At 41.7% G+C, this 27,214-nt stretch overlaps 2 protein-coding genes across 6 annotated transcripts in view; one reads left to right on the top strand and one right to left on the bottom strand.

Annotated features, from left to right (window-relative positions):
* Nucleotides 1-3,691, bottom strand: part of LOC106608612 (synaptopodin-2) — a 39,840-nt gene extending 36,149 nt beyond the window's left edge. For 2 of the 3 annotated variants that reach the window (XM_014206647.3, XM_014206645.2), the window contains exon 1: nt 3,491-3,689. In XM_014206647.3, coding sequence (XP_014062122.2) covers nt 3,491-3,598 — 108 coding nt within the window. In that variant the 5' untranslated portion in view covers nt 3,599-3,689. Of the gene's footprint in view, nt 1-3,490 lie in introns of all 3 variants that reach the window. The other variant, XM_014206646.3, reaches the window with a different exon arrangement.
* The window catches only part of LOC106608613 (protein transport protein Sec24D), a 34,314-nt gene continuing 7,423 nt past the window's right edge, over nt 324-27,214 (top strand). Inside the window, exons 1-13 of one of the 3 annotated variants that reach the window (XM_082977421.1) lie at nt 324-418; nt 8,694-8,895; nt 9,281-9,380; nt 9,776-9,912; nt 12,105-12,401; nt 12,704-12,819; nt 13,308-13,419; nt 14,416-14,543; nt 16,567-16,705; nt 17,077-17,192; nt 18,209-18,333; nt 21,672-21,863; nt 23,090-23,183. In XM_082977421.1, coding sequence (XP_082833547.1) covers nt 8,745-8,895; nt 9,281-9,380; nt 9,776-9,912; nt 12,105-12,401; nt 12,704-12,819; nt 13,308-13,419; nt 14,416-14,543; nt 16,567-16,705; nt 17,077-17,192; nt 18,209-18,333; nt 21,672-21,863; nt 23,090-23,183 — 1,707 coding nt within the window. In that variant the 5' untranslated portion in view covers nt 324-418; nt 8,694-8,744. Of the gene's footprint in view, nt 419-4,788; nt 5,058-8,693; nt 8,896-9,280; nt 9,381-9,775; nt 9,913-12,104; nt 12,402-12,703; nt 12,820-13,307; nt 13,420-14,415; nt 14,544-16,566; nt 16,706-17,076; nt 17,193-18,208; nt 18,334-21,671; nt 21,864-23,089; nt 23,184-27,214 lie in introns of those variants that run through there. The other 2 variants (XM_014206649.3, XM_014206648.3) reach the window with 2 other exon arrangements.

Below are 27,214 nucleotides of genomic sequence, written 5' to 3'. Positions count from 1 at the left end.
CTTGTTGACTTATTTTTGCCCCCCAAAAAATGGTGTGCAGTTCAATAGTTAGCTAAACCGCTACATGGCAAAAACATAATTAACTACTGAAAACACTACCAAGATTGGAATTTGGTTCAACTACCACCAAGCTACTAAAAAATATAGTTATATTACTAGTTGAACTACTGTACATGCAGTTCACTACTCCCCAACACTGTAAACACTGCAATGCTGTTTAGTGCTGTTTAGACAATCATCAAGTTTGCTGATGACACAACAGTGATACCCCTGATTACCAACAACGACAAGACAGGCAACAGGAGGTGGTGTGTGCCTTGGCGGAGTGGTGCCAGGAAAATAACCTCTCTCTCTCAACGTCTACAAAAGGAGCTGATCGTGGACTACAGGAGACAGCAGAGAGAGCACGCCCCAATAGGTAGGTCCGCCGTTCAAGGGTCACCATTCTAGTGGAGCAGTTTTGGCTATTTCAGTCAGGCTTGAGGTTATGCTTTTCACATGGTATCATGTGATTTAAAAAGTCTTGGTAAAGCCAAAAAAATGTAGTAGAGGTGGAAGAGATCATATTGGCGCTCAAAGGGAGCATTATTAATCCAGGCAGTGGACAGCTCTTTTAAAATGTAATTATGACTATGACATTCTATGTAGACCTTTCCTGCAGTCAAATTACCTAGTGACCTCATGGGTGGAATATTATTTATATTTTCATAATTTCATAACAGACACTTTCAAAACCCCGCCAAGAAGTCTTCTCTAATGTATAAAAAGTGTAATATTGGGATGCAAACTCAAAATTGAATACATTTCAACTCTATATTTGACATGATACAGGTGTCTTTCTTTAAGCCCATAACCATGTGTATGAGGAGTGTACTTTTGTTTCAAAGTCGATTTGTTTAAGACTACCAAGAAACACTGTGACCCTGATTTAGCCCACTGCAGTAAAAATGAATTATACCATCTATGAAATGCTGTGTAGTCTACACTATGTTGTAGATAAGAGTGGAGGTGCTTCAGTAAACTATGCTCTCGTGATGAGTAACTTACCATGCTCTCCTGATAAATAACTTTGCTAACAGCCTCAGGGCCGGTTTACCAGACACAGACAATGCCTAGACCTGGACTAAAAAGCACTTTTGAACGAAGAGTCTCCATTTAAGCATGCTTTTTAGACCAGGACTAGGCTTAATCTGTGACTGGGAAACCACCATTTAGGATTGATGTCAACAAGTTACAAAGCACTGAGTTTCAACGTCTGTCAAAAAAGGACCTTAAATTCTTCAATATTTGGTCCATCGTTTCCTGGAGTTCCAGTTACAGAGTTGAATGGCTGTGATAGGAGAAAACATAGAATGGCTCAACAACACTCCACAATACTAACCTAAATGACAGAGTGAAAAAGGCACTAAAGTAATACTGCAAAAAATGAGGCAAAGAAATGTTTTCCTGAATACAAAGCATTTGAACGTTTGAGGCAATTCCAACACATCACTGAGTACCATTCTTCATATTTTCAAGCATGGTGGTGGCTGCATCATGTTATGGGTATGCTTGTCATCGACAAGGACTAGGGTGTTTTTTAGGATAAAAAGAAAAGGAGTAGAGCTAATAACTGGCAAAATCCTAGAGGAAAACCTGGTTCAGTCTGCTTTCCAACAGACACTGGGAGACAAATTTTCCTTTCAGCAGGACAATAACCTAAAGCACAAGGCCAAATAAATATACACTGGAGTTGCTTACCAAGATGACATTGAATGTTCCTGAGTGGCCTAGTTACAATTTTGACTTAAATTGACCTGAAAATCTATGGCAAGCCTTGAAAATGGCTGTCTACCAATGATCAACAACCAACCTGACGGAGCTTGAAGAGTTTAAAGAAGAATAATGTGCAAATATTGTACAATCCAGGTGTGCAAAGCTCTTAGAGACTTACCCAAAAAGCCTCACAGGTGTAATCGCTGCCAAAGGTAACTCTAACATGTATTGAATCAAGGGGTTGAATACTTATCTAATCAAGATACAATTTTTTTCATTCATCTTCAAAAATAACTAAAAAAAAAAAATCCACTTTGACATTTGAGTATTTGTTGTATAGATCGTTGGGAAAAAACAACTAAATCAATTTTAATCCCAATTTGTAACACAAGAAAATATGAAAAAAGTCAAGAGGTGTGAATACATTCTGAAGGCACTGTAATGACTAAAATTGTCCTAAAACACAGCAAATGGCTACAAGTGAGGTTTGGGTCAGTGTTGTGTGCCCACTTAAAATTTCACTTAGGTGGAAGTACTTCCACAAAGTTTAGGAACCCTAAGTATTTAGTATTTCATGAAGTATTCAAATATTTATTGGCTCAGGATTTTTTATTCGGATGCCCATATATCACTTCCACCTGGATGAACTTTTAGTGCAAGGGAAGGCAATTGCTTAAAAGCAGTAATGTGTAGCCAGTAATGCATAGTATTGTGTTGCCAGTAATACAGATTAGGCCTTTATGGGATAGGCCTACAATACTAAATGAATCAACAAGTGGTTGGCTGCGCAATTAGGCCTATTAGGCTTAAATTATAATCTTCAATTAAACAAGATGAATCTGAATCGATTTATTTTTAATCTAAATGAAAATGCCCCGTTCAACAGCTTTCCTTCTTTCTCTTGTTGTTGTTTAAATTGGTACCACTCCGTGACCTCTGAAGGTACGCTCCCGGCGCATAGCAACGGTCTCTCTCCTTTCCACAGCTCGAGCGCGTGTTTAGATTCTTGCTGAAATCTTCACTAGTGATAATGGATCGCTGCAGCCCTCGAGCCCTGACCATATAAGGGTCTCCAAGAATCCTACGCACAAAACATCTCCGACACACCAGAAAATTGGGAATTCTGCTTGTTCCAAACAAACGCGCTCACAGCATCTTCCCAAATGAAGGTTTTTCAAAACAATTAACCATAGAATATATAGAACATTAACCCTAAAGAGCAACATCATTCATATACCTGTCTCACCATCAAATAGGCTACATTTCCAGTGCAGGTAGTGAATTCATTTCCAAATCGCCACTGTTCCTCTAAACATGAGGAGAATATAACTAGTTGGCCACAAATTCTCACCAAGACTGTTATGCCATTGTGAAAGGCACCATTATTCCAGCTGGTAACAATTACTAACATTATAAACTACTGTTCGTCTGGATGCACTAGCATATCAGCCAAATCAGAATTGTACTGTAAAATAGATGACATCCTCTTTTGAAAATGGAGTTTCAAAACATGTTTGACATAACCACGTTCCTAAAGCCACACTCTATATGACATGTAAATTAACTTGTTTCATGATTCAATACAACAATTCCACAAATAAAAGCGAGACTAAACAAACCCGCAATGCGACACAGCATAAAGTTGATGAAGGCTCCCTTAGTCTGTTAAAACACTCCAAATCCAAAAGCATAAACAATTAACAAACAACATACTTCAAACGAATGATGTTTCTACCTGATAAACCTGCAAACGTCGGTAGGCATCCCCCTCTCCCTCGCGGAGACTGAAGCCCCAGGGCGCGCCTCCGTGCACCGTAACACAGATATAATCCCCAGTGCCCATGCCACACGCAACAGGCTCCCACCAAAACCGCTATCATCAAGTTGTCCGGAGTTGGACCAACAGGGCTCTATGAAACCAAGAGCAGCACAGTGCAGTATAATTCCCATCATCTGCAAGTTATGCAGAGTCCAGCCCGCTCTGAAACGTCATTGCATATGGACCCGCCCGCGCGCGAATCAAGTCGTGCGCTCTTGGGAATGTCTTGTAGCAGGATTTGTATGGGGCCACAACTGAGTCGGGGTTGAACTTTTCATACCGTGTAGTTACAATAATAATGAGCTCTGATATCTCAATGTAGCCAATGTATCGATTATGCTGCCTGGTTTTCTAGTCAAATGGGTTTGTTGGCCTACGTAGCATATTGGTTGAAAGTTATTTAATTGTTATTGTTTAACCGTATAAATATATTGATTAATTGCATTGTATATTTGAATAGCCTATCTGATGACGTTTTCAGTATGTGGCCCGCGGTCAATTTTGTCGAGTATGGGCATGTGAGGTGCCAAGGATATTGAGTGTACTCTTTTCCTTTTGGCCACACCTATAGAATTTAACAGAATGGACTTACCCTTGGCGATACATAATAGAATATAAACTTCATTTACTGATAGGGAATTTGTCTTGAGCATACGCAGGCCTAAACGAACACTAGAAAGTGAATGAACACAATACAGCCACGTGTAGCCAACAATTATGCAAAGACGAAACAATTGAAATCAATTGCTGATTGACTGTGGAAACGATGGTTTCACATGATAAATAATCTGCACAAAATCTGGAATTTTGTAGATCTAGCCTGCTGAGACTAATTGTTTTCTATGAACGATCTGGTCTGGTCTCAATTACATACACCTTTAAAGATCACCTGACAGTGGATATCTACCTACTACTGCATAGTGAATGGAAAATGAAAGCAATGGGCCTACCCATCTTCCTTCATAGTTTACTGGTTTACATTTATCCTACCTTATGCCATAGCTATAGGCTTAACTGTGAAATCAGAACTGCACAATTTACTGGGCCTTGAAGAGTTTTAATGCTACGCAATCGGCGCAATTGGTCTATGCTGACCTGTAGGGTGTCCCACAAATTGGCGCATGCGCATGTACCACTGAGAACTACAGTGCGATACATGGGGGTCGTCACTAGTTAACCCAGCCACAAAGTCAAAAACCCCGCCTATTTCTAAAATGTATTTTCTTAAAATGTGATTATTAACCTAACCCTAACCTTAATCACACTGCTAGTCTTATGCCGAACCCTAACCTTAAATTAATACCATAAAGCAGATATTTGTTTTCATGATTTTTACGATATCGGCAATTTTAACTTTGTGGCTGGGGTAACTAGTGAAAACATGGCATAGGGACCGGTGCTGTGTTGGAGTTTGACGTGGCACTCCGCTTTCACTATCAGGAATTCAGAGTAGAAGACGCGGCAGATACTCCTCAGAATACAGGTAAATAATTGCACAGAAAAGCCTAATGGGTTTTGTAAGAGGGTATTTTATCATATATTGGTCTATTGAAATGCATGTTTATACCCGAATGCTTTTGCCGTGACGCAAACTTAGTTTCATATGTAGACAAGTCCTTGTATGAACAACAATGTATCTATTTGTAAATAACGTACACTAAGCCTTTCCGAAACGCATGTTGTGCGCTGGATAGATGGATATTGTTTCGGGTGCTGCAAACAACTGATATATTGTCATGCAGTTGAGAAATATCGGCGGCAGTCTGGTTGTAACTAAATGGTAGACTAACGTTACCTAGGTTGGCTATGCTAAGATTTGTGTCGAAAATAACGGTCTTTGACGTGGCAATTCTGGGTAGTGGCTGAAGGACTCATCTTACATTTTTTATTTTTTTTGTTGCTATGACTGTCTCTTGATATCTGTCTTCATTTATGGATTTCAATTTTTTATTTTAATCACTTTTGCATTTGATAGCTTACGAGTCGAGAACGGAGTTGTCAATGCGAGACAGTTGTTTATGTGGCCTTAATTGAACAAGATTTGACAACTGTGTGTAGGCTATAGTGTGGAAGTTCATCAAGTCAAGCTTAGTTGGTTCTAAAATGGAGAAAATGTCAACTTTACCGTGAGATTAAAGGATAAAGAATAGTTTACAAGGGAGAACAATTATTTGTCTTTGCCATATAGCATACTATTTTGCAGAAGGTGACACATTTATTTAGGTCTATGTATTTAGTTATTTATTTATAACCGTTGGCCTTATTGAGAGGCCTATTGCTCAAGAATGATTTCACCAACACTGCAGGTGAATAATTTGAACAGCTAAAGATATCTATAGCCTACAATTTCTGCTCCAATATTTCATCATGAACCAACCATTGTCAAATGTTATCGCATATATTCATCTTGAGAAAATAGGACATCTTATTTTAGAAGCATTGTTGCAGGAAACGGACATAAGTATAGTCACTCGTAGATTAGACAATGACGATGGGACCTTATCTCCAACGGTCCAATGCGCTTGGGTCTTGTTGTCTTGAGGTCAAATATTGCTTGTTGGCGTTGCCTGGTGGAGAATACTGATGTTAGGTGTGGGGGATTTTTTTTTACTGAAGACCACGAACCTGTCAAGTAGAGGTCAACCGATTAATCGGAATGGCCAATTAATTAGGGCAGATTTCAAGTTTTCATAACAATCGATAATCAGTATTTTTGGCCACCGATTTGCGTAACAGGCAGGCTCCTCGTGGAGTGCAATGTAAAGCAGGTGGTTAGAGCATTGGACTAGTTAACCGTAAGGTTGCAAGATTGAATCCCTAAACTGACAAGGTAAAAATTTGTCATTCTGCCCCTGAACAAGGCAGTTAACCCACCGTTCCTAGGCCGTCATTGAAAATAAGAATGTGTACTCTCTCTCTCTCTATATATATATATATATATATATATATATATATATATATGAGTACACATTCTCTAGAGAGAGTACACATATATATATATATAACTAGGCAAGTCAGTTAAGAACACATTCTTATTTTCAATGACGGCCTAGGAACGGTGGGTTAACTGCCTTGTTCAGGGGCAGAATGACAGATTTTTACCTTGTCAGTTTAGGGATTCAATCTTGCAACCTTACGGTTAACTAGTCCAATGCTCTAACCACCTGCTTTACATTGCACTCCACGAGGAGCCTGCCTGTTACGCGAATGCAGTAAGAAGCCAAGGTAAGTTGCTAGCTAGCATTAAACTTATCTTATAAAAAACAATCAATCATAATCACTAGTTAACTACACATGGTTGATGATATTACTAGTTTATCTAGCCTGTCCTGCGTTGCATATAAGCGGAGCGCATTCGCGAAAAAGGACTGTCGTTGCTCCAATGTGTACCTAACCATAAACATCAGTGTTTCTTAAAATCAATACACAAGTATATATTTTTAAACCTGCATATTTAGTTAATATTGTCTGCTAACATTAATTTATTTTAACTAGTGAAAATGTGTCACCTCTGCAACAGAGTCAGGGTATATGCAGCAGTTTGGGCCGCCTGGCTCGTTACGAACTGTGTGAATACTATTTCTTCCTAACAAAGACAGCCAACTTCACCAAACGGGGGCGCATTTGCGAAAAAAGCACAATCGTTGCACGACTGTACCTAACCATAAACATCAATGCCTTTCTTAAAATCAATACACAGTAGTATATATTTTTAAACCTGCATATTTAGCTAAAAGAAATCCAGGTTAGCAGGCAATATTAACCAGGTGAAATTGTGTCAGTTCTCTTGCCTTCATTGCACGCAGAGTCAGGGTATAAGCAACAGTTTGGGCCGCCTGGCTCGTTGTGAACTAATTTGCCAGACTTTTACGTAATTATGACATAACATTGAAGGTTGTGCAATGTAACAGGAATATTTCGACTTCGATGCCACCCGTTAGATAAAATACGGAACGGTTCCATATTTCACTGAAAAAATGTTTTGTTTTCGAGATGATAGTTTCTGGATTCGACCATATTAATGACCTAAGGCTCGTATTTCTGTGTGTTTATTATATTATAATTAAGTCTATGATTTGATAGAGCAGTCTGACTGAGCGGTGATAGGCACCAGCAGGCTCCTAAGCATTCATTCAAACAGCACTTTTGTGCGTTTTGCCAGCAGCCCTTCGCAATTCTTCAAGCAATGCGCTGTTTATGACTTCAAGCCCATCAACTCCCAAGATTAGGCTGGTGTTCCCGAAGTGAAATGGCTAGCTAGTTAGCCGGGTGCGCGCTAATAGCGTTTCAAACGTCACTCGCTCTGAGACTTGGAGTAGTTGTTCCCCTTGCTCTGCATGGGTAACGCTGCTTCGAGGGTGGCTGTTGTCGATGTGTTCCTGGTTTGAGCCGAGATAGGAGCGAGGAGAGGGACGGAAGCTATACTGTTACAGTGGCAATACTAAAGTGCCTATAAGAACATCCAACAGTCAAAGGTATATGAAATACAAATCGTATAGAGCGAAATAGTCCTATAATTCCTATAATAACTACAACCTAAAACTTCTTACCCGGGAATATTGAAGACTCATGTTAAAAGGAACCACCAGCTTTCATATGTTCTCATGTTCTGAGCAAGGAACTTAAACGTTAGCTTTTTTACATGGCACATATTGCACTTTTACTTTCTTCTCCAACACTTTGTTTTTGCATTATTTAAACCAAATTGAACATGTTTCATAATTTATTTGAGGCTAAATTGATAGTATTTATGTATTATATTAAGTTAAAATAAGTGTTCATTCAGTATTGTTGTAATTGTCATTATTACAAATAAATAAAAAAAATCGGCCGATTAATCGGTATCAGATTTTTTGGGGGGAGGGGGGCATGCAATAATCGGTATCGGCATTGAAAAATCATAATCGGTCGACCTCTACTGTCAAGTGGGCGATCTAGGAAAAATGTTCCCCTGTGCAGTGTCAGTGTCTAAATGCTGTGGTTGGTGAAATTCTGTGAATTAGAGCTTTTGTAATCTCACGACTAAATTCAAGCAACATTTTCTTGGCCCTTCAAGTCTAGACTGCCTTAAATTAACTGCCTCCTCAGAAAACAAAATTCCTTGCTTCCGTCTTTGCAGGTTCTTGGATCTCCGCCATTTTGGAATGAGAAGACCTTAACAGCATTTAGGATGAGTCAGCAGGGTTATGTTGCCACGCCTCCATACTCCCAGGCCCAGCCTGGGATGGTGGGCTACCCAGCTGGGTTTGGGAGTTCGCCTGCCCAGCCCCTCTATGGACACTATGGGGGACAACCTCAGTCATTCCCAGCCCCACCAACAGGTAAAGCCACGTTCCTTTGGTCTCTCATTCCTCCTGTAAAATCTTCTGTTTTAGCTTTTCATCCAACCGGTCGGATCTTGTCATTTGGGAAGTGTGCAATTCTTTATTATACCAGGAGCAATTGCTTGTTCATGATTCAAGCAATGCAGCTTCCAATTGAAATGACAACATTTAAGCCTAGGGATATGCATTTCTGTGCACGGCCATGCTATCGCCTTGTTATTTAGAAGGCTTGCCCGTGTGTACTGTGTATGTAATGTGTGACTGCAAGAGGATGCTTTGTGGACAGCAATGCTATTGGCATAGCATTTAGATGAGACATTTTGCTCAGGTGCATACTTTGTGTATATATTGTGTGACCATAAGAGGATTCTTTACCTTCCAGGTTTGATGAAGCCTGTGTCCTCCCCCTCCGGCATGCCTCCACCAGAGGTCTCCAGCCAGTATGGCTCAAACGGTCAGCAGAATGGAGCTCACCCTCAAAGGTAACAGAGCTTACTCCACCAAGCAGAGTCTATTTACCACAATAACGTTCTAATGGTTGAATTCTACCCTTCCTGAAGTATGCACTTGATCTATCCACCTAATGGAATTGTATTAAATGTAAATGGAATGGACTGGTGTAATACCTATGCTAGAAACACCCTCTAGCCCATGTTAACACCATGTCATTGCTTTCAACCAATGAGTGGGAGGGAGCAAGTGCACACTTTGGGTAAAAGGGTCAAGAATTGAAAGGCACCCATGGCTTCATCCCAATACTCTTAGTGCATTCCATCTTCCATTTTCTTCAATCCACTAATAGGTAAATTAACAGAAGTTTTTTTTTTTTTGTCTGTTGGAACAGACAATATTTAGCTCTTTGTTTACTGTCCTCCAGGTACCCTGCCTCTCCTGCTGCTGCTGCTTCCGCCTCTCCGTATGGACAACCCCCTAATTCCCCCTACCACAGCATGGCCCCCCAGGCCCCAGCACAGCAGCTCACCAATCAGATGGGTTCCATGAACCTCGGATATGGTAATTAATCACTGTTTGTAGAACTCAAGATTGTTGTATTGGGAATGGTTAGGGGGGTGGCATCCACTTCAGAAAGTAAACAAGATGCAAAGCAACTCGCAAACAAGTTAAAAAAGCAAACAGCTGTGTTGTCCAAACAGTAGAACAGAAGCTTTTCTTACTAATGTTAGTCTATATATATTTATGGCTTTGTCAACTTCGGTAAACTAGCATGCAGTATGTTAGCAACTTGCCCAGGCCCAGACAGCTGATGTTCTGAAAGAGCTGCAAAATCTGGATCCCTACAAATCAGCTGGGCTAGACAATCTGGACCCTCTCTTTCTAAAATTATCCGCCGAAAATGTTGCAACCCCTATTACTAGCTTGTTCAACCTCCCTTTCGTATCGTCTGAGATCCCCCAAAGATTGGAAAGCTGCCGCGGTCATCCCCCTCTTCAAAGGGGGAGACACTCTAGACCCAAACTGTTATAGACCTATATCCATCCTGCCCTGCCTTTCTAAAATCTTCGAAAGCCAAGTTAACAGATCACCGACCATTTCGAATCCCACCGTACCTTCTCCACTATGCAATGTGGTTTCCAAGCTGGTCATGGATGCACCTCAGCCACGCTCAAGGTCCTAAACGATATCATAACCGCCATCGATAACAGACAGTACTGTGCAGCCGTCTTCATCGACCTGGCCAAGGCTTTCGACTCTGTCAATCACCGCATTTTTATCGGCAGACTCAATAGCCTTGGTTTCTCAAATGACTGCCTCGCCTGGTTCACCAGCTACTTCTCAGATAGTTCAGTGTGTCAAATCGGAGGGCCTGTTGTCCGGACCTCTGGCAGTCTCTATGGGGGTGCCACAGAGTTCAATTCTCGGGCTGACTCTTTTCTCTGTATACATCAATGATGTCGCTCTTGCTGCTGGTGATTCTCTGATCCACCTCTACGCAGACGACACCATTCTGTATACTTCTGTCCCTTCTTTGGACACTGTGTTAACAAACTTCCAAACGAGCTTCAATGCCAAACAACACTCCTTCCGTGGCCTGCAACTGCTTTTAAATGCTAGTAAAACTAAATGCATGCTCTTCAACCGATTGCTGCCTGCACCCGCCCGCCCGACTAGCATCACTACTCTGGACGGTTCTGACTTAGAATATGTGGACAACTACAGATACCTAGGTGTCTGGTTAGACTGTAAACTCTCCTTCCAGGCTCACATTAAGCATCTCCAATCCAAAATTAAATCTAGAATCGGCTTCGTATTTCGCTACAAAGCCTCCTTCACTCATGCTGCCAAACATACCCTCGTTAAACTGACTATCCTACCGATCCTTTACTTTGGCGATGTCATTTACAAAATAGCCTCCAACACTCTACTCAGACTACATCCAATTTGCTATCACAGTGCCATCCGTTTTGCCATCAAAGCCCCATATACTACCCACCACTGCGACCTGTATGCTCTCGTTTGATAGCCCTCGTTACATATTCCTCGCCAAACGCACTGGCTCCAGGTCTTTGCTAGGTAAAGCCCCGCCTTATCTCAGCTCTCTGGTCACCATAGCAACACCCACCCATAGCACGCGCTCTAGCAGGTATATTTCACTGGTCATCCCTAAAGCCAACACTTACTTTGACCGCCTTTCCTTCCAGTTTTCTGCTGCCAATGACTGGAACGAATTGCAAAAATCACTGAAGCTGGAGACTTATCTCCCTCACTAACTTTAAGCATCAGCTGTCAGAGCAGCTTACCGATCACTGTACCTGTTCACAGCCAATCTGTAAATAGCACACCCAACTACCTCATCCCCATATTTTTATTTATCTTCTTGCTCTTTTGCACCCCAGTATCTCTACTTGCACATCATCATCTGCACATCTATCACTCCAGTGTTAATGCTAAATTGTAATTTTCGCCTCTATGGCCAATTTATTTACTGCCTTACCTCCCTACTCTTCTACATTTGCACACACTGTACATAGATTTTTTTTCTATTGTGTTATTGACTGTAGGTTTGTTTGTAACTCTGTTGTTTTTGTCACACTTCTTTGCTTTATCTTGGCCAGGTAAGCAGTTGATGAGAGCTTGTTCTCAACTGGCTTACCTGGTTAAATAAAGGTGTAATAAAAAAGTTATTGTTATGCTTCATTCATGCAGTGTGTTGAAAGTTGTTCACCCTCGCCCTGCATATCCTGCAGGTCCAGGGCCCATGCAGAGCCCTCAGGCACCCCCCACCTCTCCCCCAGCCCAGCAGCCATTCCAGACCGCCCCTCCCCCAACCATGGGACACTCAACCCTGGGCCCACCTACGGGCCCCCATTCACCTCAGATGGCTCCCCCACAGTCGCCCCTAGCTGGCCCATCTATGGGAGGGCACCCACCCATGGGAGGCATGGGTAGGCCCTTCCCAGGCCCACCCCCTCCAGGCGCTGGGGGCTTCCAGCAGCCCGGGCCTGGAGCAGCCGGACAACCAGGATACCCTCAGCAACCACAAGGTACAGAAAGCGCAGTTACCTATGGCTCAGTGATGATCACTGCATAGCTTTATGGATTTGTAGGGCCAGTTTCCTGGAGCCAGATGAAGCCGATTCCTGGAATAAAACATGGTTTTCAGGGATAATCTGTGTCCTAGGATATGGTAACTCACTGTGGTAGTCAATCTTATCTTATTGAAGGTGGTGAGTAGTGTGTACAAATTGCTTTTGGAGTACTGTACCACTTAGTGTGCGCTTGCCACTAGGATTGCACCAGGTGTAGGTCACCAGAGCCTTACACTGTGGCATGGTCTGTGTGTCAGGTCAGTTTGGGGGGCAGATGGCGGGACCCGGGATGGCGGGACCCTTCCAAGGCGGGGCAGCCCATATGTCCGGGCCACCTCAGAAAAAGCTGGACCCTGATTCCATCCCTAGCACAGTGAGTTCATATTTAATCCTCGTGTGACTTCACGTCTTTGCATGCCATTTCACATGTTTCCCAGCTTCCTCCAAGCCAGTATTACCTATAAACACATCTCTTTAGAAGATTTGGCTACTGCACACCCAGTTTGGGCCCAGGATAGACATGTGAGCAACCCATTTTTGTTACCCCCACCTCCCCAAATTACCTATTGTATGTGTCTTATTTGGATGAAATGTATGACCGACAAATGAAGTCAACCCTGTCTCGTAGTTAAAACCACAAAATGTTTGACTGATTGTGGTTGGAATGTTCTTAGGCAAACGACAAAGCAACAGCAAAATGTGAATTTGAACGATACCAATACGTCTCCTTTTACCACACACATCTAGCAAAAACGAACCGAGTGGAACTGATTGAAAGCTTTCACCCACAACCTGACTGTTTAAGGAAATGACTCCGCACAGTATACACTCTTTCACTGACAATGCACCTCTCTGGTTTAGACACAAGTCACAGAGGATGACCAAGCCAAACGAGGGGGACAGGTGTACACCACAAACCTCAGGGGTCAGGTTCCCCCGCTGGTCACTACTGACTTTACTGTACAGGACCAAGGTAAGCCACAGGAATACCACTGTACTGTAAACACAAACAGAACTAACATTACTTCCAACATACTTAACATAGCTTTTTGTCCAGTCCATCACTAGCACACCTGACTCAACTAATCAAGGGCTTTGCGATTACTTGACTAGTTGACTCAGGTTTGTTTGTGTTGGGATGGAACAACAATGTGCAGTTGTGGGGTTTCCCAAGGAATGGATTAGTAAAACGTGACACGGATGGCTTTAAACAAATCCGATAATGGCCTTAGATCAAACATACACTTCTGAAATATATTCTGGGAACATGATTGGGGTCAATTCATTTGTGCAGACCGTAGCAAAACGTTTTCTCAAGGGAAACGTTTTGCAACGAAAACAAGAGTTTCTTAGGTAGGTCCCTCCCCGTTTTGGCAAATTTGTTTCTATTTTGTTCCTATTGAGTAGACCCCTGCTCTAACTCAAACGAATACCTCCAGAAGCTAGTAATATAACATAAACCTTTAGATGAGATTCCATTTTTTAAAACTTTGTATTTACTTTACCCTTTGACTTCGTTTTAAGTTGCGCCACCAGATTTGTCAAACTTAAACATTTCCGTCTCAGAAAAATTGTTTAACCACACTGGAAAAAATAAACATATATTCATGGTAAGGTTCTCTTCGAGTGCAACGTTACCTGGAAATGGCGAGGGGAAATACTGATTGTTATGAATTAAGTGGTAACGTTTGATACTGTACTTAAATGTATGAAAAAGAATACTGAATATTGTATTTCTTTGTAAAAGAAAAAAGTGTAAGTTATTTACAGCCTGATTAATCTTTAAAGGGAAGAACTGAGCGATATTAGGACAAGTGGAAGGCTTTATGCGTAAACACAAAATGCTAACATGTTTAAACTGTTTCTATATTTTCTTGAATCAAACCAATGAGTACAACTTTAATTGAACCATTTCAATTATTATTATTTTATTTTTTTAACTTTGTTTCCATTTCTTCATCCTCTTTAGGAAATGCCAGTCCTAGGTTCATGCGTTGCACCACCTACTCTTTCCCCTGCACGGCTGACCTGGCCAAGCAGTGCCAAGTTCCTTTGGGTGCCATCATCAAACCTTTCGCCACGGTGCCAAAGAATGAGGTAGGCCTTATCCTGTGTATGTTTGCAGAGATTATCCACATTGTTATATAAAGTTGAACCACTAAACCACTTATGAATTCTGAAACCAAGATGTTTAATCCCAGATACTATCAAAACCACAGGCACATACTGAAGACATCCTTTTAGGGAAGGGAGACACTAGCACTTTTAGTTTTCCTCAATGACACAAAGATGTATTATTTCCTTAAAAATATACTGTACATCCAAGTGCTGTAAACTTTTCAAAGTGTCCCGTGGACAACCTTCATGTGGATCTTGTGTGGTCCCAGGAATCCTGCCTTAGATATTCTTCCCCTCACTTTGTCTTCAGTGCCAAAGGGCCTTTTTAGGCAATGCTACTGTAGCTTTCGCTCTGTCTCATAGAAAGAGCTAATTAGCTAATGTCAAGATCTGCTTGGACCCCAGAATATGAAAGGGGTTCAGCAAAGCAATCAAGTGCATTGCCTTCTCTGGTTAGCACTCAATGTCCAGACAGCACTAGCATGATTCCCATAGTAGGAAGCTAACGCCCTGCATAGATTCCATATCAAACAAAAGCTAGCACATTATCACCATGTTAGCATTATTGTTTTGTTTGTAATGAATAATCTCACTGCACAAGCAGTGAGTCTTAACTTTAAACCCTTGTTTCGCACTTGGACTTATTCTAAACATTTTTATAATTCAGCTTCACGTCCCCTTTGGATTAACTACTTGGCTGCATTCACGTCTGTCTGCATGTGGAGTTTAATGGTCTTGGAGGCCATATGAAAAACATACACACAATAGTATATAAACAAGTACTAGAGTAAAAGCCTCCCTTCAAGAAAGAGCAGAAATGAAGGGGGTCTTATTGGGACAATTCAATGTGTTTTTAGGTTAGATTTATAGCCCTGAGACAATGTTTTGGTTGATAGGCTACAATATTTTGGATAGTATATAATTTCAGTGATGCTTAATGTAGTAGTTGAACGAGATTTGGCTATTTGGCCATGCACATGTGAATATAGCATGTGCCCACAGTTTGTTTTCACTAATGAATGTTTGTGATTGCACAGACTTTGCATGTAATTTATGCCATATGTTTCCGTGGGTTTGTTTGTGTGTGGGCTGGATAAGCCATAGGCACACCTTTGCCATCTGTATTCCTACACATCCCCACTCAGCATGAAAAATATTTCATCCTTACATTAAACAAAGCCTTATTCGGACAGAAACATTCAGCTATAGACAAATGTAATGTAAATGTAATGCAGCAATTACCTACATGGGGCATGACATTGATCCGTTTCTGGGGAGCGAATCTGCTTTGCGTATCGTGACGGCACGTGTTGAGTTGCACGATAATAACTGTTTTGAAGGTATAGATGAGATCACCCACAATGTTTAGACTAAATACTTTATGGCGGAGTGTGGGTCTACAAGGGCAAAGATCTTGATAGAACTCAGACTTGTGTAAAACGGCAACAACTTCACTCTTCTAGACTGTTGCACTGTGTTAGGTCTTGTTTTCAATTTCCACAATAGCTCAGTTTTAAAGGCAATATTTTAATTTAAAGTAAAGCAAAATTTAACTGTTAGGATGCTTGAATATAGATAGGGTGGCAGAACCAATTGGTGAGGCATAAACTGAAGCCTGGGAAATGGCTCCACCTTTGGCCAAGGGAGCCACTACAGCCCAACTACCCAGGAGGACTGGCACACGTGTTTGTTTTTTTTAACCTTTATTTTACTAGGAAAGTCAGTTAAGAACAAATTCTTATTTTCAATGACGGCCTAGGAACAGTGGGTTAACTGCCTTGTTCAGGGGCAGAACGACAGATTTTTACCTTGTCAGCTCGGGGATTCGATCTCGCAACCTTTCGGTTACTAGTCCAACGCTCTAACCACTAGGCTACCTGCTGCCCTAAACAGAACCAATCAGTCGATATAATCGAGAACAATCATCAGAAATCACACAATATGAATCAGAAATCACACGATATGAATCAGACTATCTCCTCTGTTCTATTGTGTGGCCCAGACTCCTCTCTATGTCGTGAACCATGGTGAGACCGGTCCGATCCGCTGTAACCGCTGCAAAGCCTACATGTGTCCCTACATGCAGTTCATCGATGGCGGCCGCCGCTACCAGTGCGGCTTCTGCAACTGCGTCAATGACGGTACGTCCACCCATAACGAGAGGATGGGAGACCTTATTGGGTCATAATGCCCCGTGGCTAAAGATCAGCTATGGATCTGACTAACCTTTTGGAGCTCAAAACTAAAAAAAAGTTGTCTTCATTTGAATAACTTACATTATCTGTAATTTAAATGATAGTAGTTGGGGTTATTCTTCATATTTCTGACTTAAGGTCTGACCAGGGCTTTAGGGTAGTTTTGAACCCTCTTACATAGAAACTAATGCACTTAGGTAGGGGACACTATGCCTGAGGAAAGCCATTTAAGGCATAGTTGCTAAGCAGAGGCAATATTATGTTTGGGGTATGTTTTTGTCACCACTGGTAAAACACGTTATTTTGTTCTCTCACAGTGCCAGTCTTTTATTTCCAACACCTGGACCACATGGGCAGAAGGGTGGATTTATATAAGAGGCCAGAGCTGTCGCTGGGGTCCTATGAGTTCGAAGCCACCCTGGATTACTGCAAGGTAAGCAAAGCTCTACCATTGTGGTGTATCTTCATAAATTAACCTTCATTGTGAACCTTATGTATGATATTGTTTCATTTTATACAAATAGAGAGAAATTGGCAGTTGGTAAAATAACTACTTTTAATTACTTTTGTATGGATGAAAAGTAAAATGTGTTTCAATCAATATTCCTAGCAGTTTATACATCGCCAATAGCCTACAATTTGAATTGACATAAAGGAAAGCTGTGATGGTACATGGAACAGAACGGATAAAACTGGCCAAACTAATGCTTGGCAAGAGTCTATCTCTTAAAGACTTGTACGAAGTGAAAGTGATTAGGAGCACAGAGTACAGGCAAAAGCATGTTCTGTTCTATCAACACCACCTCATTAAAGCCAAAAGTTCTCCATTTTGTTAACGCTCTGTGGGGTGGTCTTTTCTTGTACATTCTGGGTAGCAACGCCACGTTTTGCTACTGAAGCCATCTTGTTACTTCAGTCTGTTTATTAATGTTTGGAAATGTAGTCCCGGCCAGCTTTCACCGCAAGCATCCTAGGTGAGCCGAGTCAGACTGTTACCGCGGAAACAAAACATGGCCCGTGCTGTGTCCTTCATCCACATTCCTAACAAATGGAGGGCAGTCAGATGTCACAAATAGTCTTAACGGCTCCAAGATCCAAACAAGCTGTAAGCTTAAAACATAGAGAAAGTAATGGGTGTGGTGGAGGGATACACAGGGCAGAACATGCAAGGAAGAGAGAAAATTGGGATCCAATTGTAGCCTACACGTTTCACCTAAAGTTGGGGAACAGATTTGACGTCTCTTGTGTGTTCACGTTATCTGTTTGACCTTGGAGGCAGGGTCAATTGTTGATTTTCATAAGTGATCAATAGTTGTTTTGTTTTCAGGGTTTTAAAACGCCATTGTTTTAGACAAAGACATTTTAAACCACAAATTAAGGAAATACGGTGAAGTAACACAGTAGTTGAATTGAAGTTGTATTTCAAAATGTCCTCTTTCTCTCTTTCAGAACAACAAGCCAGCCAGTCCTCCGGCGTACATCTTCATGATCGACGTGTCCTATGCCAACATCAAGAGCGGACTGGTCAGACTGATATGTGAGGAGCTGAAGACCTTGCTAGACAACCTGCCCAGGTACACACACAATACACACGCTATCAAACACTGACCTCGTAATCAAGGAATGGAGCCTTGAACCGCCTGCATTTTAGCACTCTGGAAACTGGCCCAATATCACTCTGCCTACAGCTTAGCTCCAATATCTTTTTATATGGGATCTGCTAACTTGGAGTGAGACTCACTACATAGCCTTGGAGGTTACGGTGAAATGACGTAAGCCGTGTCCAATGTCAGAATCTTTTATGCAATGCCCTGCTCTCCAAGGGATTAACATAGGATAACTGAAGTCTCACGTCAGAGAGAAACCACATTAGATTTATAGAAGTGTTGGTTTTCGACACCCTCGTCACCCATAATGTGTAGCTTGGTGGTTTGATATTTGGGGTGGGCTGCAGACCTCCAGATACAGTATAGCCTACACTACCTCCCACTTTTCTGTCAACACATCTTCACATCTTCATCCATATGTTCGCCTGAGCTTCATTATGCTTCCATCGCCTCAGGGTGTAACGGAATACTACTGGAAAGCCGCGATACCTTGCCAAATATGGTTGTCCCACATCTACAAGGCAAAGAAAAGAGGTAGCCAAGTATTCAAGTATCTCATCAGTTGAAAATGATTTCCTAAAGGTTGTGGGGGTGGTTTGATGGGAGGGGGGAGATGCTCGGGGAAGGGAAATAATGAGTGGGAGGGGAGAAAATGTTATGGTGCAGTGCAGCCTCTAACCCTGAATCATATCCAAGACACAAGAAGTCCGCGGCACAGATGGGTCTGATTTTGGCTGTTTTATGTGGGTCGCCAGCGAGACACAAGGTTTTGATTTACCATCGAGAAACGGATGACATACTTCACCTGGACTTTCCTAAAATAACTTATTTGGAAACTGGCTCTCGCTCCTAGCCTGCAGACTTATGGAGATATTTGTCCGAAACCCTTACGTCATCCCCGAAACGGTTAGGTAGTGCTCTCCAAATAAGCCCCCTGTTTTTAAATTACTTTTCTTCCCTGTTGTCCATTGTGAGACTTTGCTCTCTCCTGTATTGAAACTAATGGAAAACATGTTGGAAACAGAACAAGGATCTGCAACGCTGCCGAAATAGCCACATTTTTGCTTCTCGCTTGCTACGGGGGAAAAGGGGCTCCAAGAAAGCACACGCAGGTGTATACTAAATCCTGTGGTATTTTCTCCTTCATTTCATATTTCATCACTGTTACTCAGTATGAAAACAAGCAATAAAAAGCTGCATTGCCTGACTGCTTCTCATGTCAGTTCTTGTGAATAATGTTGACATAAGTCTGTTCTATGGGTCTCATTTACATATGGCAGATTTAGTTAGAACGAGCACCTCATTTATACTGGGTTAAAGTGCATGTTCTATACTGCTGTGTTCAGAAAGAAAGGGAGACAAACCCCAGTTTCCCCTTGTCAGATGGGGAATGCTTTTACACATTGTTTGGTCACACCTTATTTGGATAGTCCATCTGTAGATTCTGTTGATAAGCAACTGCTTGTAAAGGTCAGGGTTAGGATAAGGGTTAAGTTTATGGCTAGGGTTAGTAGATAGTTGAAATGTCACTGATACTGAGCATCTACAGATGGACTATCCAAACAGTGATACCCATTGTTTTAATGATAAGGGTTTTAGATACAGGCCCCAGTTCAACACTCTTACTAGTCCAACAGGCCAATTCCAAGAGCTCTAATTTGTCACTCAGGTTCTCTTTGTGCTACTGCAGCTACTTTCTCTGTAGCCTCATCAAAACAGAGGTGTATATAAAATAGATTTTATCTCGACTGGGTAGAATTCTCCCCAGTCCATGAAAATGAAAGCGAGATCTGTAAAGGGCGGAAAACAAAGTCATATATTTCACTGACAGTTTATTGTTCATGTTATTAAACTTCTGTTGAGGCACGAGTTGGAGAGGGTTGTTTGTAAGAGAGAAATTGTGTGTGGACATTAAATCACAAGACATCAGAGATGGCAGTCATTTTAATTGAAAGCATATGAGGCCCCTTTTTTCCTTCACCTATCAGCACTTTGCCCTGAAGAAAAACAATCCTAACCCTCTTTCTGTGGATGTTTGTGTATGTTCGTCAGGCATGACTGGGTGATGGCCCTTCTTTTTTTTTTTTTATTGGCTGAGTGATGGAAGCTGGAAGAGGTGTCCATCCCCGGAATGAGACCCTCTCCTCCAATGTGTTTTTTCTTTTCCTTAAAAATGTGTTTCTACACCAGGAATGTTTTTAGCACATCAGTTGCTAACTCTAAAACATCACTGTGATTTATATCCTAGTTAAATAAAATAAAACAATATGGCGGGAAGCTGTTTTGCTAGAGCAAATAAATATACAAAGGTCTGGAAAAACCAGGCATGAAATTGTGCCTTTTAACATAGTGATATCGGAGAGGTTGAAGGAAACCATTAGCGCTCTAATTAAGCAATAAGGCCCGAGGGGGTGTGGTATATGGCCAATATACCACGGCTAAGGACTGTTCTTACGCACGACGCAACTCGGAGTGCCTGGATACAGCCCTTAGCCGTGGCATATTGGCCATATACCACAAACCCCCGAGGTGCCTTTATTGCTATTATAAACTGGTTACCAATGTAATTAGAGCAGTACAAATAAATGTTTTGTCATACCTGTGGCATACTGTCAGCCAATCAGCATTCATGGCTCGAACCACCCAGTTTATAATTTAACATTACCTATTGAAGCATCCATAACCAAAACATGGATCGTAAGGAAAGGAGCAATTACATAGGTAAACTTTTGAGCTGGCTGTCCCATATCCTGTAATGCTGTAGCTAACATGGCTGCGTTAAAATACTATTTGAAATCTTTCAAATTCGTTGAGCATTTGCTTGAGCCTGCCTGGAGTGCCAGATGGTCGGAGTTTACACTTTCGGGAATATTGTATTGTTTCTATTACCAGGTCCGGTAGCTAACACTGCTTGCAAACAGTGTGTGTATCCACATTGATTTATCTGTTCTTGTCATAGCATGTTTAGAATAAAACTTCAGAGTAGGGGACTGATCTGCCGCTTATTGCCCATTTTATGTCAGAGTGCATAAGCGACTATAACAATTTAGTGATTACTTAATCTATGCTGTAACATAGTTCCCTCTAATAACAAGCATGTTTAGTTCAAATAAACAATTCTGAAAGGTTCTCTCTCCATCTAGCCTGGACCCAAATCTCTATGTTTTAGGCAAATATTATCAATGACATGACTATCATTAATGACTCATGCCAGGCCGCTCTCGCTCTTTTATTTATATATATAATATATATATATATGACACTAACGCTCATCCCCAACTTTGCCCCCTCTTCCTCCCGCACAGAGAGGATGGTGCCGAGAGCTCGACGGTGAAGGTGGGCTTCGTCACTTACAACAAGATCCTACACTTCTACAACGTGAAGAGTGCCCTGGCCCAGCCTCAGATGATGGTGGTGTCTGACACGGCCGAGATGTTTGTCCCACTGCTCGACGGCTTCCTCGTCAACTTCCAGGAGTCTCGTGCCGTCATCAACAAGTAAGGGGCACACCTCTGACATGAGAATTGATTTGAGTAGTGATGCTTGATTGCATATTTTCAAATATTTAGATATGTTAATTATTGTTTATGAATAGAAATAGTCAGGTCGTTGTTAAATGTTAGGAATCTGAAACTTTTTGAAGGAGGCATTGACAATATTTTGCTTATATAGCCCAATGGTGGTGAGAACAGGATGAACTCTGCACACTGTAATCTATACCCCAAAGTGTGACAATCTGATGCAGACCAAAGCGTAAACATTCTGTCTGAAGCAATTTTACTTTGTGGGTTTGTAGTGGTCTCTTTCTTTTTGATAAACAAATACATCGTCTTTATCTCCAGCTCCTTCTCAAAGCCTGTCGACGTGCATCTATTTCTGTCAAAGCTCATTTCTGAGCAACATTTGTCATGTGGTAAAAACAATTGTTGAATGACAGCATTTGGTTATCTTGCCCATCAGGTGTCCCAAGCCTCATTTTATCCATAGTTTCAGTGGTTTTCATCACAAATGTCAAGATAATGTTGAAAAACAGTTGCTTCCAGAGAAGTGGTCCCTGGAAGTATTTTATATTAAAAAGACCCATGTGGATTTATATGGAAAATAGTCTTATCTATGCAGTTGTATGACACAGCACCAAAATGATTTATTACAACTTGATATTTTGGTATGTCTATGACTTTTGGCTAAGTCTCTTACTCCCAGATCAACCAGTTTGTTTTTATGAAGAACTGACTCATTTTTCTCAACACGTACAATATAATTAAACAAATGTGAGTTGAGTCCTTGGTTTAGATCCAAATATGACTTTGTAGCAACAACAAAATTCTTCCAAAGGGGTTTTTATCTAGTGTATGAGCTGAGAAATTCACTCTTCTAAACTGTCTATGTGCATGATACTCTTTCAATGATCTGTGGACAATGGTATTGTAAGGACAATACCATTGGATGTAGCCACTGGCTGTCCCAGTAATCTAAAATAACTTTGTTTCCTCATCTCTCTTCCTTGATAAACCACAGACAGTTAAAATAACTGGATGGACACTGACCGTAGTACTTACACCCATCACCTTTCAGATTAGCAGTCATAAAGGAAAGGAGGCAATGAAACAAAGCTATTTTAACACAATTGGGACAGAGCAAATTGTGTATCTACCAAGTGTTGAACACAATGTACCAGAGGTGAATGATTGTGACACTGTTCCTCTCTCTCACTCCTCTCCAGTCTCCTGGACCAGATCCCTGATATGTTTGCAGACACCAACGAGAGCGAGACGGTCTTTGCCCCCGTCATCCAGGCTGGGGTAGAGGCACTCAAGGTGAGAGGCTAGATGTCAACTCTGTCACACACGAGGGAATGGGAGCTGGATAGCAGGGCAGCTGTTACTTTGTCCAGGCGGTGATAGACTCTAAAGTACCCAATAACCTCTCTGATTTCATTACAATTGTTTATTTACATAGGGACAGATAGAAAAACACTGGCACATTGAAATGAAAAGACGACAGATTAAAAGACAACAGACCCACATAATAAGTTGATAAAGTACATTGTGACATTATATTGGATGCTTATCTAAAACTCAAAGCTAGAGGAATTAGAGTAGTCCAAACAAATAAGTCTGTCAGCTGTAGAGGCCATCTAAACTTTTTGCAGTCACTGCCCCTTTATCGCCAACTCTTTCCCCCAACCCCCCTTTCTTCGACATAGTCCGTTATACCGTGCGTTCTCAGTTGGCATTGTGCATTAAACAGTTTCTCCATCAACCCAATGACTCGGCAACTTTCCGTTTTGCTTCCAAATAGAACTGTTTATTTAATCGGCTGCAACTGAATTTTTTTCCCAACGGCTTTCCTTCAGTTTGAATTAATGTGTGGTAGAGGTAATTTCAGAAGCGAACAGACAGCCTTGCAGAAAATCAAATTTGCTTTGAAACATGCACCGAATTCAACTGGTGTAGACCTTACCGTGCAATACTTACTTACAAGCCCTTAAGCATTTCAAGAAAGAGTTAAAATATTTACTAAATAAACTAAATTAAAAAAGTAATACAATAACAAGGTTAGTCGAGGAATTTGTACATGTAGGTAGGGGTAAAGTGACTGCATAGATTGTGGTGCAGCGGTCTAAGGCACTGCATCTCTGTACTAGAGGCATCACTACAGACCCTGGTTCGATTCCAGGCTGTATTACAACCGGCTGTGATTGGGAGTCCCATAGGTCAGCGCACAATTGGCCCAGCGTTGGCTGGGGTAGGCCGTCATTGTAAAAAATGATTTGTTCTTGCCTAGTTAAATAAAGGTAAAATAAACAGCGAGTAGCACCAGTGTAAAAAAAAAGGGGGGGGGGGGGGCAATGTAAATCGTCTGGGTGGCCATTTGATTAATAGTTCAGCAGTATTATGGCTTGGGGGTAGAAGCTGTTAAGGAGCCTTTTGGAACTAGACTTGGTGCTCTGGAACTGCTTGCCGTGCGGAAGCAGAGAGAACAATTTATGACTTGGGTGACTGGAGTCTTTGACAAAAAAAATGTGACCTTCCTCTGACATTACATTTACGTCATTTAGCAGACGCTCTTATCCAGAGCGACTTACAAATTGGTGCATTCACCTTATGATATCCAGTGGAACAACCACTTTACAATAGTACATCTATATCTTTTTGGGGGGGAGGGTAGGGGGGGTTAGAAGGATTACTTAATCCTATCCCAGGTATTCCTTAAAGAGGTGGGGTTTCAGGTGTCTCCGGAAGGTGGTGATTGACTCTGCTGTCCTGGCGTCGTGAGGGAGCTTGTTCCACCATTGGGGTGCCAGAGCAGCGAACAGTTTTGACTGGGCTGAGTGGGAACTGTGCTTCCGCAGAGGTAGGGAGGCGAGCAGGCCAGAGGTGGATGAACGCAGTGCCCTTCTTTGGGTGTAGGGACTGATCAGAGCCTGAAGGTACGGAGGTGCCGTTCCCCTCACAGCTCCGTAGGCAAGCACCATGGTCTTGTAGCAGATGCGAGCTTCAACTGGAAGCCAGTGGAATGTGCAGAGGAGCGGGGTGACGTGAGAGAACTTGGGAAGGTTGAACACCAGACGGGCTGCTGCGTTCTGGATGAGTTGTAGGGGTTTAATGGCACAGGCAGGGAGCCCCGCCAACAGCGAGTTGCATTAATCCAGACGGGAGATGACAAGTGCCTGGATTAGGACCTGCACCGCTTCCTGTGTGAGGCAGGGTCGTACTCTGCGAATGTAGAGCATGAACCTAGAGGATCGGGTCACCGCCTTGATGTTAGCGGAGAACGACAGGGTGTTGTCCAGGGTCACGCCAAGGCTCTTAGCACTCTGGGAGGAGGACACAATAGAGTTGGGTGGCAGGAACCTTGGCCATACCAGGCGGTGATGCAACCGGTCAGGATTAGAGGTCGACCGATTATGATTTTTCAATGCCGAGGACCCAAAAAAGCCGATACCGATTAATCGGCCGTTTAAAAAATTTTTTAAATAGTTTTTTTTAAATTATTTTTTTTAAATTATTATTATAATTTTCTTTTTTTTGTAATAATGACAATTAACAATAATGAATGAACACTTATTTTAACTTAATATAATACATCAATCAAATCAATTTAGCCTCAAATAAATAATGAAACATGTTCAATTTGGTTTAAATAATGCAAAAACAAAGTGTTGGAGAAGAAAGTAAAAGTGCAATATGTACCATGTAAAAAAGCTAACGTTTAAGTTCCTTGCTCAGAACATGAGAACATATGAAAGCTGGTGGTTCCTTTAAACATTAGTTTTAGGTTGAGGTTATTATAGGACTATTTCTCTCTATACCATTTGTATTTCATATACCTTTGACTATTGGATGTTCTTATAGGCATTTTAGTATTGTCAGTGTAACAGTATAGCTTCCGTCCCTCTCCTCGCCCCTACCTGGGCTCGAACCAGGAACACATCGACAACAGCCACCCTCGAAGCATCGTTACCCATCGCTCCACAAAATCCGCGGCCCTTGCAGAGCAAAGGGAACAACTACTCCAAGTCTCAGAGCGAGTGACGTTTGAAACGCTATTAGCGCGAACCCCGCTAACTAGCTAGCCTTTTCACATCGGTTACACCAGCCTAATCTCGGGAGTTGATAGGCTTGAAGTCATAAACTGCGAAGAGCTGCTGGCAAATGCAGGAAAGTGCTGTTTGAATGAATGCTTACGAGCCTGCTGCTGCCTACCATCGCTCAGTCAGACTGCTCTATCAAATCATAGACTTAATTATAACATAATAACACACAGAAATACGAGCCTTTGGTCATTAATATGGTAAAATCCGGAAACTATCATTTAGAAAACAAAACGTTTATTCTTTCAGTGAAATACGGAACCGTTCCGTATTTTATCTAACGGGTGGCATCCCTAAGTCTAAATATTGCTGTTAAATTGTACAACCGTCAATGTTATGTCATAATTATGTACAATTCTGGCAAATTAATTACGGTCTTTGTTAGGAATAAATTAACTTCACACAGTTCGCAACGAGCCAGGCGGCCCAAACTGCTGCATATACCCTGACTGCTTGCACGGAACGCTAGAGAAGTGACACAATTTCCATAATTATAAGAAATTCATGTTAGCAGGCAATATTAACTAAATATGCAGGTTTAAAAATATATACTTGTGTATTGATTTTAAAGAAAGGCATTGATGTTTATGGTTAGGTTTGGTGCAACGACAGTGCTAAATCATCACCCGTTTGGCGAAGTAGGCTGTGATACGATGAGAAATTAACAGGCACCGCATCGATTATATGCAACGCAGGACACACTAGATAAACTAGTATTATCATCAATCATGTGTAGTTTGATAGATTTTTATAAGTTTAATGCTAGCTAGCAACTTGCCTTGGCTTCTTGCTGCCCTCGCGTAACAGGTAGTCAGGCTCTTCGTGGAGTGCAAAGTAAGGCAGGTGGTTAGAGCGTTGGACTAGTAACCGGAAGGTTGCAAAAACGAATCCCCGAACTGACAAGGTAAAAATCTGTCATTCTGTCCCTGAACAAGGCAGTTAACCCACCGTTCCTAGGCCGTCATTGAAAGTAATAATGTGTTCTTAACTGACTTGCCTAGTTAAATAAAGGTTTAAAAAAAAAAACACGTGTGCCAGTCCTCCTGGGTAGTTGGGCTGTAGTGGCTCCCTTGGCCAAAGGTGGCGCCATTTCCCAGGCTTCAGTTTATGCCTCACCAATTGGTTCTGCCACCCTATCATATACAATAAATAAAAAAATCGGGCAAATCGGTGTCCAAAAATACCGATTTCCGATTGTTATGAAAACTTGAAATCGGCCCTAATTAATCGTCCATTCCAACTAATCGGTAA

The sequence above is a fragment of the Salmo salar genome, chromosome 07 (assembly GCF_965601325.2).
Source record: "Salmo salar chromosome 07, fSalSal1, whole genome shotgun sequence".
NCBI classification, from domain to species: Eukaryota; Metazoa; Chordata; class Actinopteri; order Salmoniformes; family Salmonidae; genus Salmo; species Salmo salar.
The sequence above is the reverse complement of the archived record's forward strand: the minus strand, read 5'-3'. Positions and strand labels throughout refer to the sequence as shown.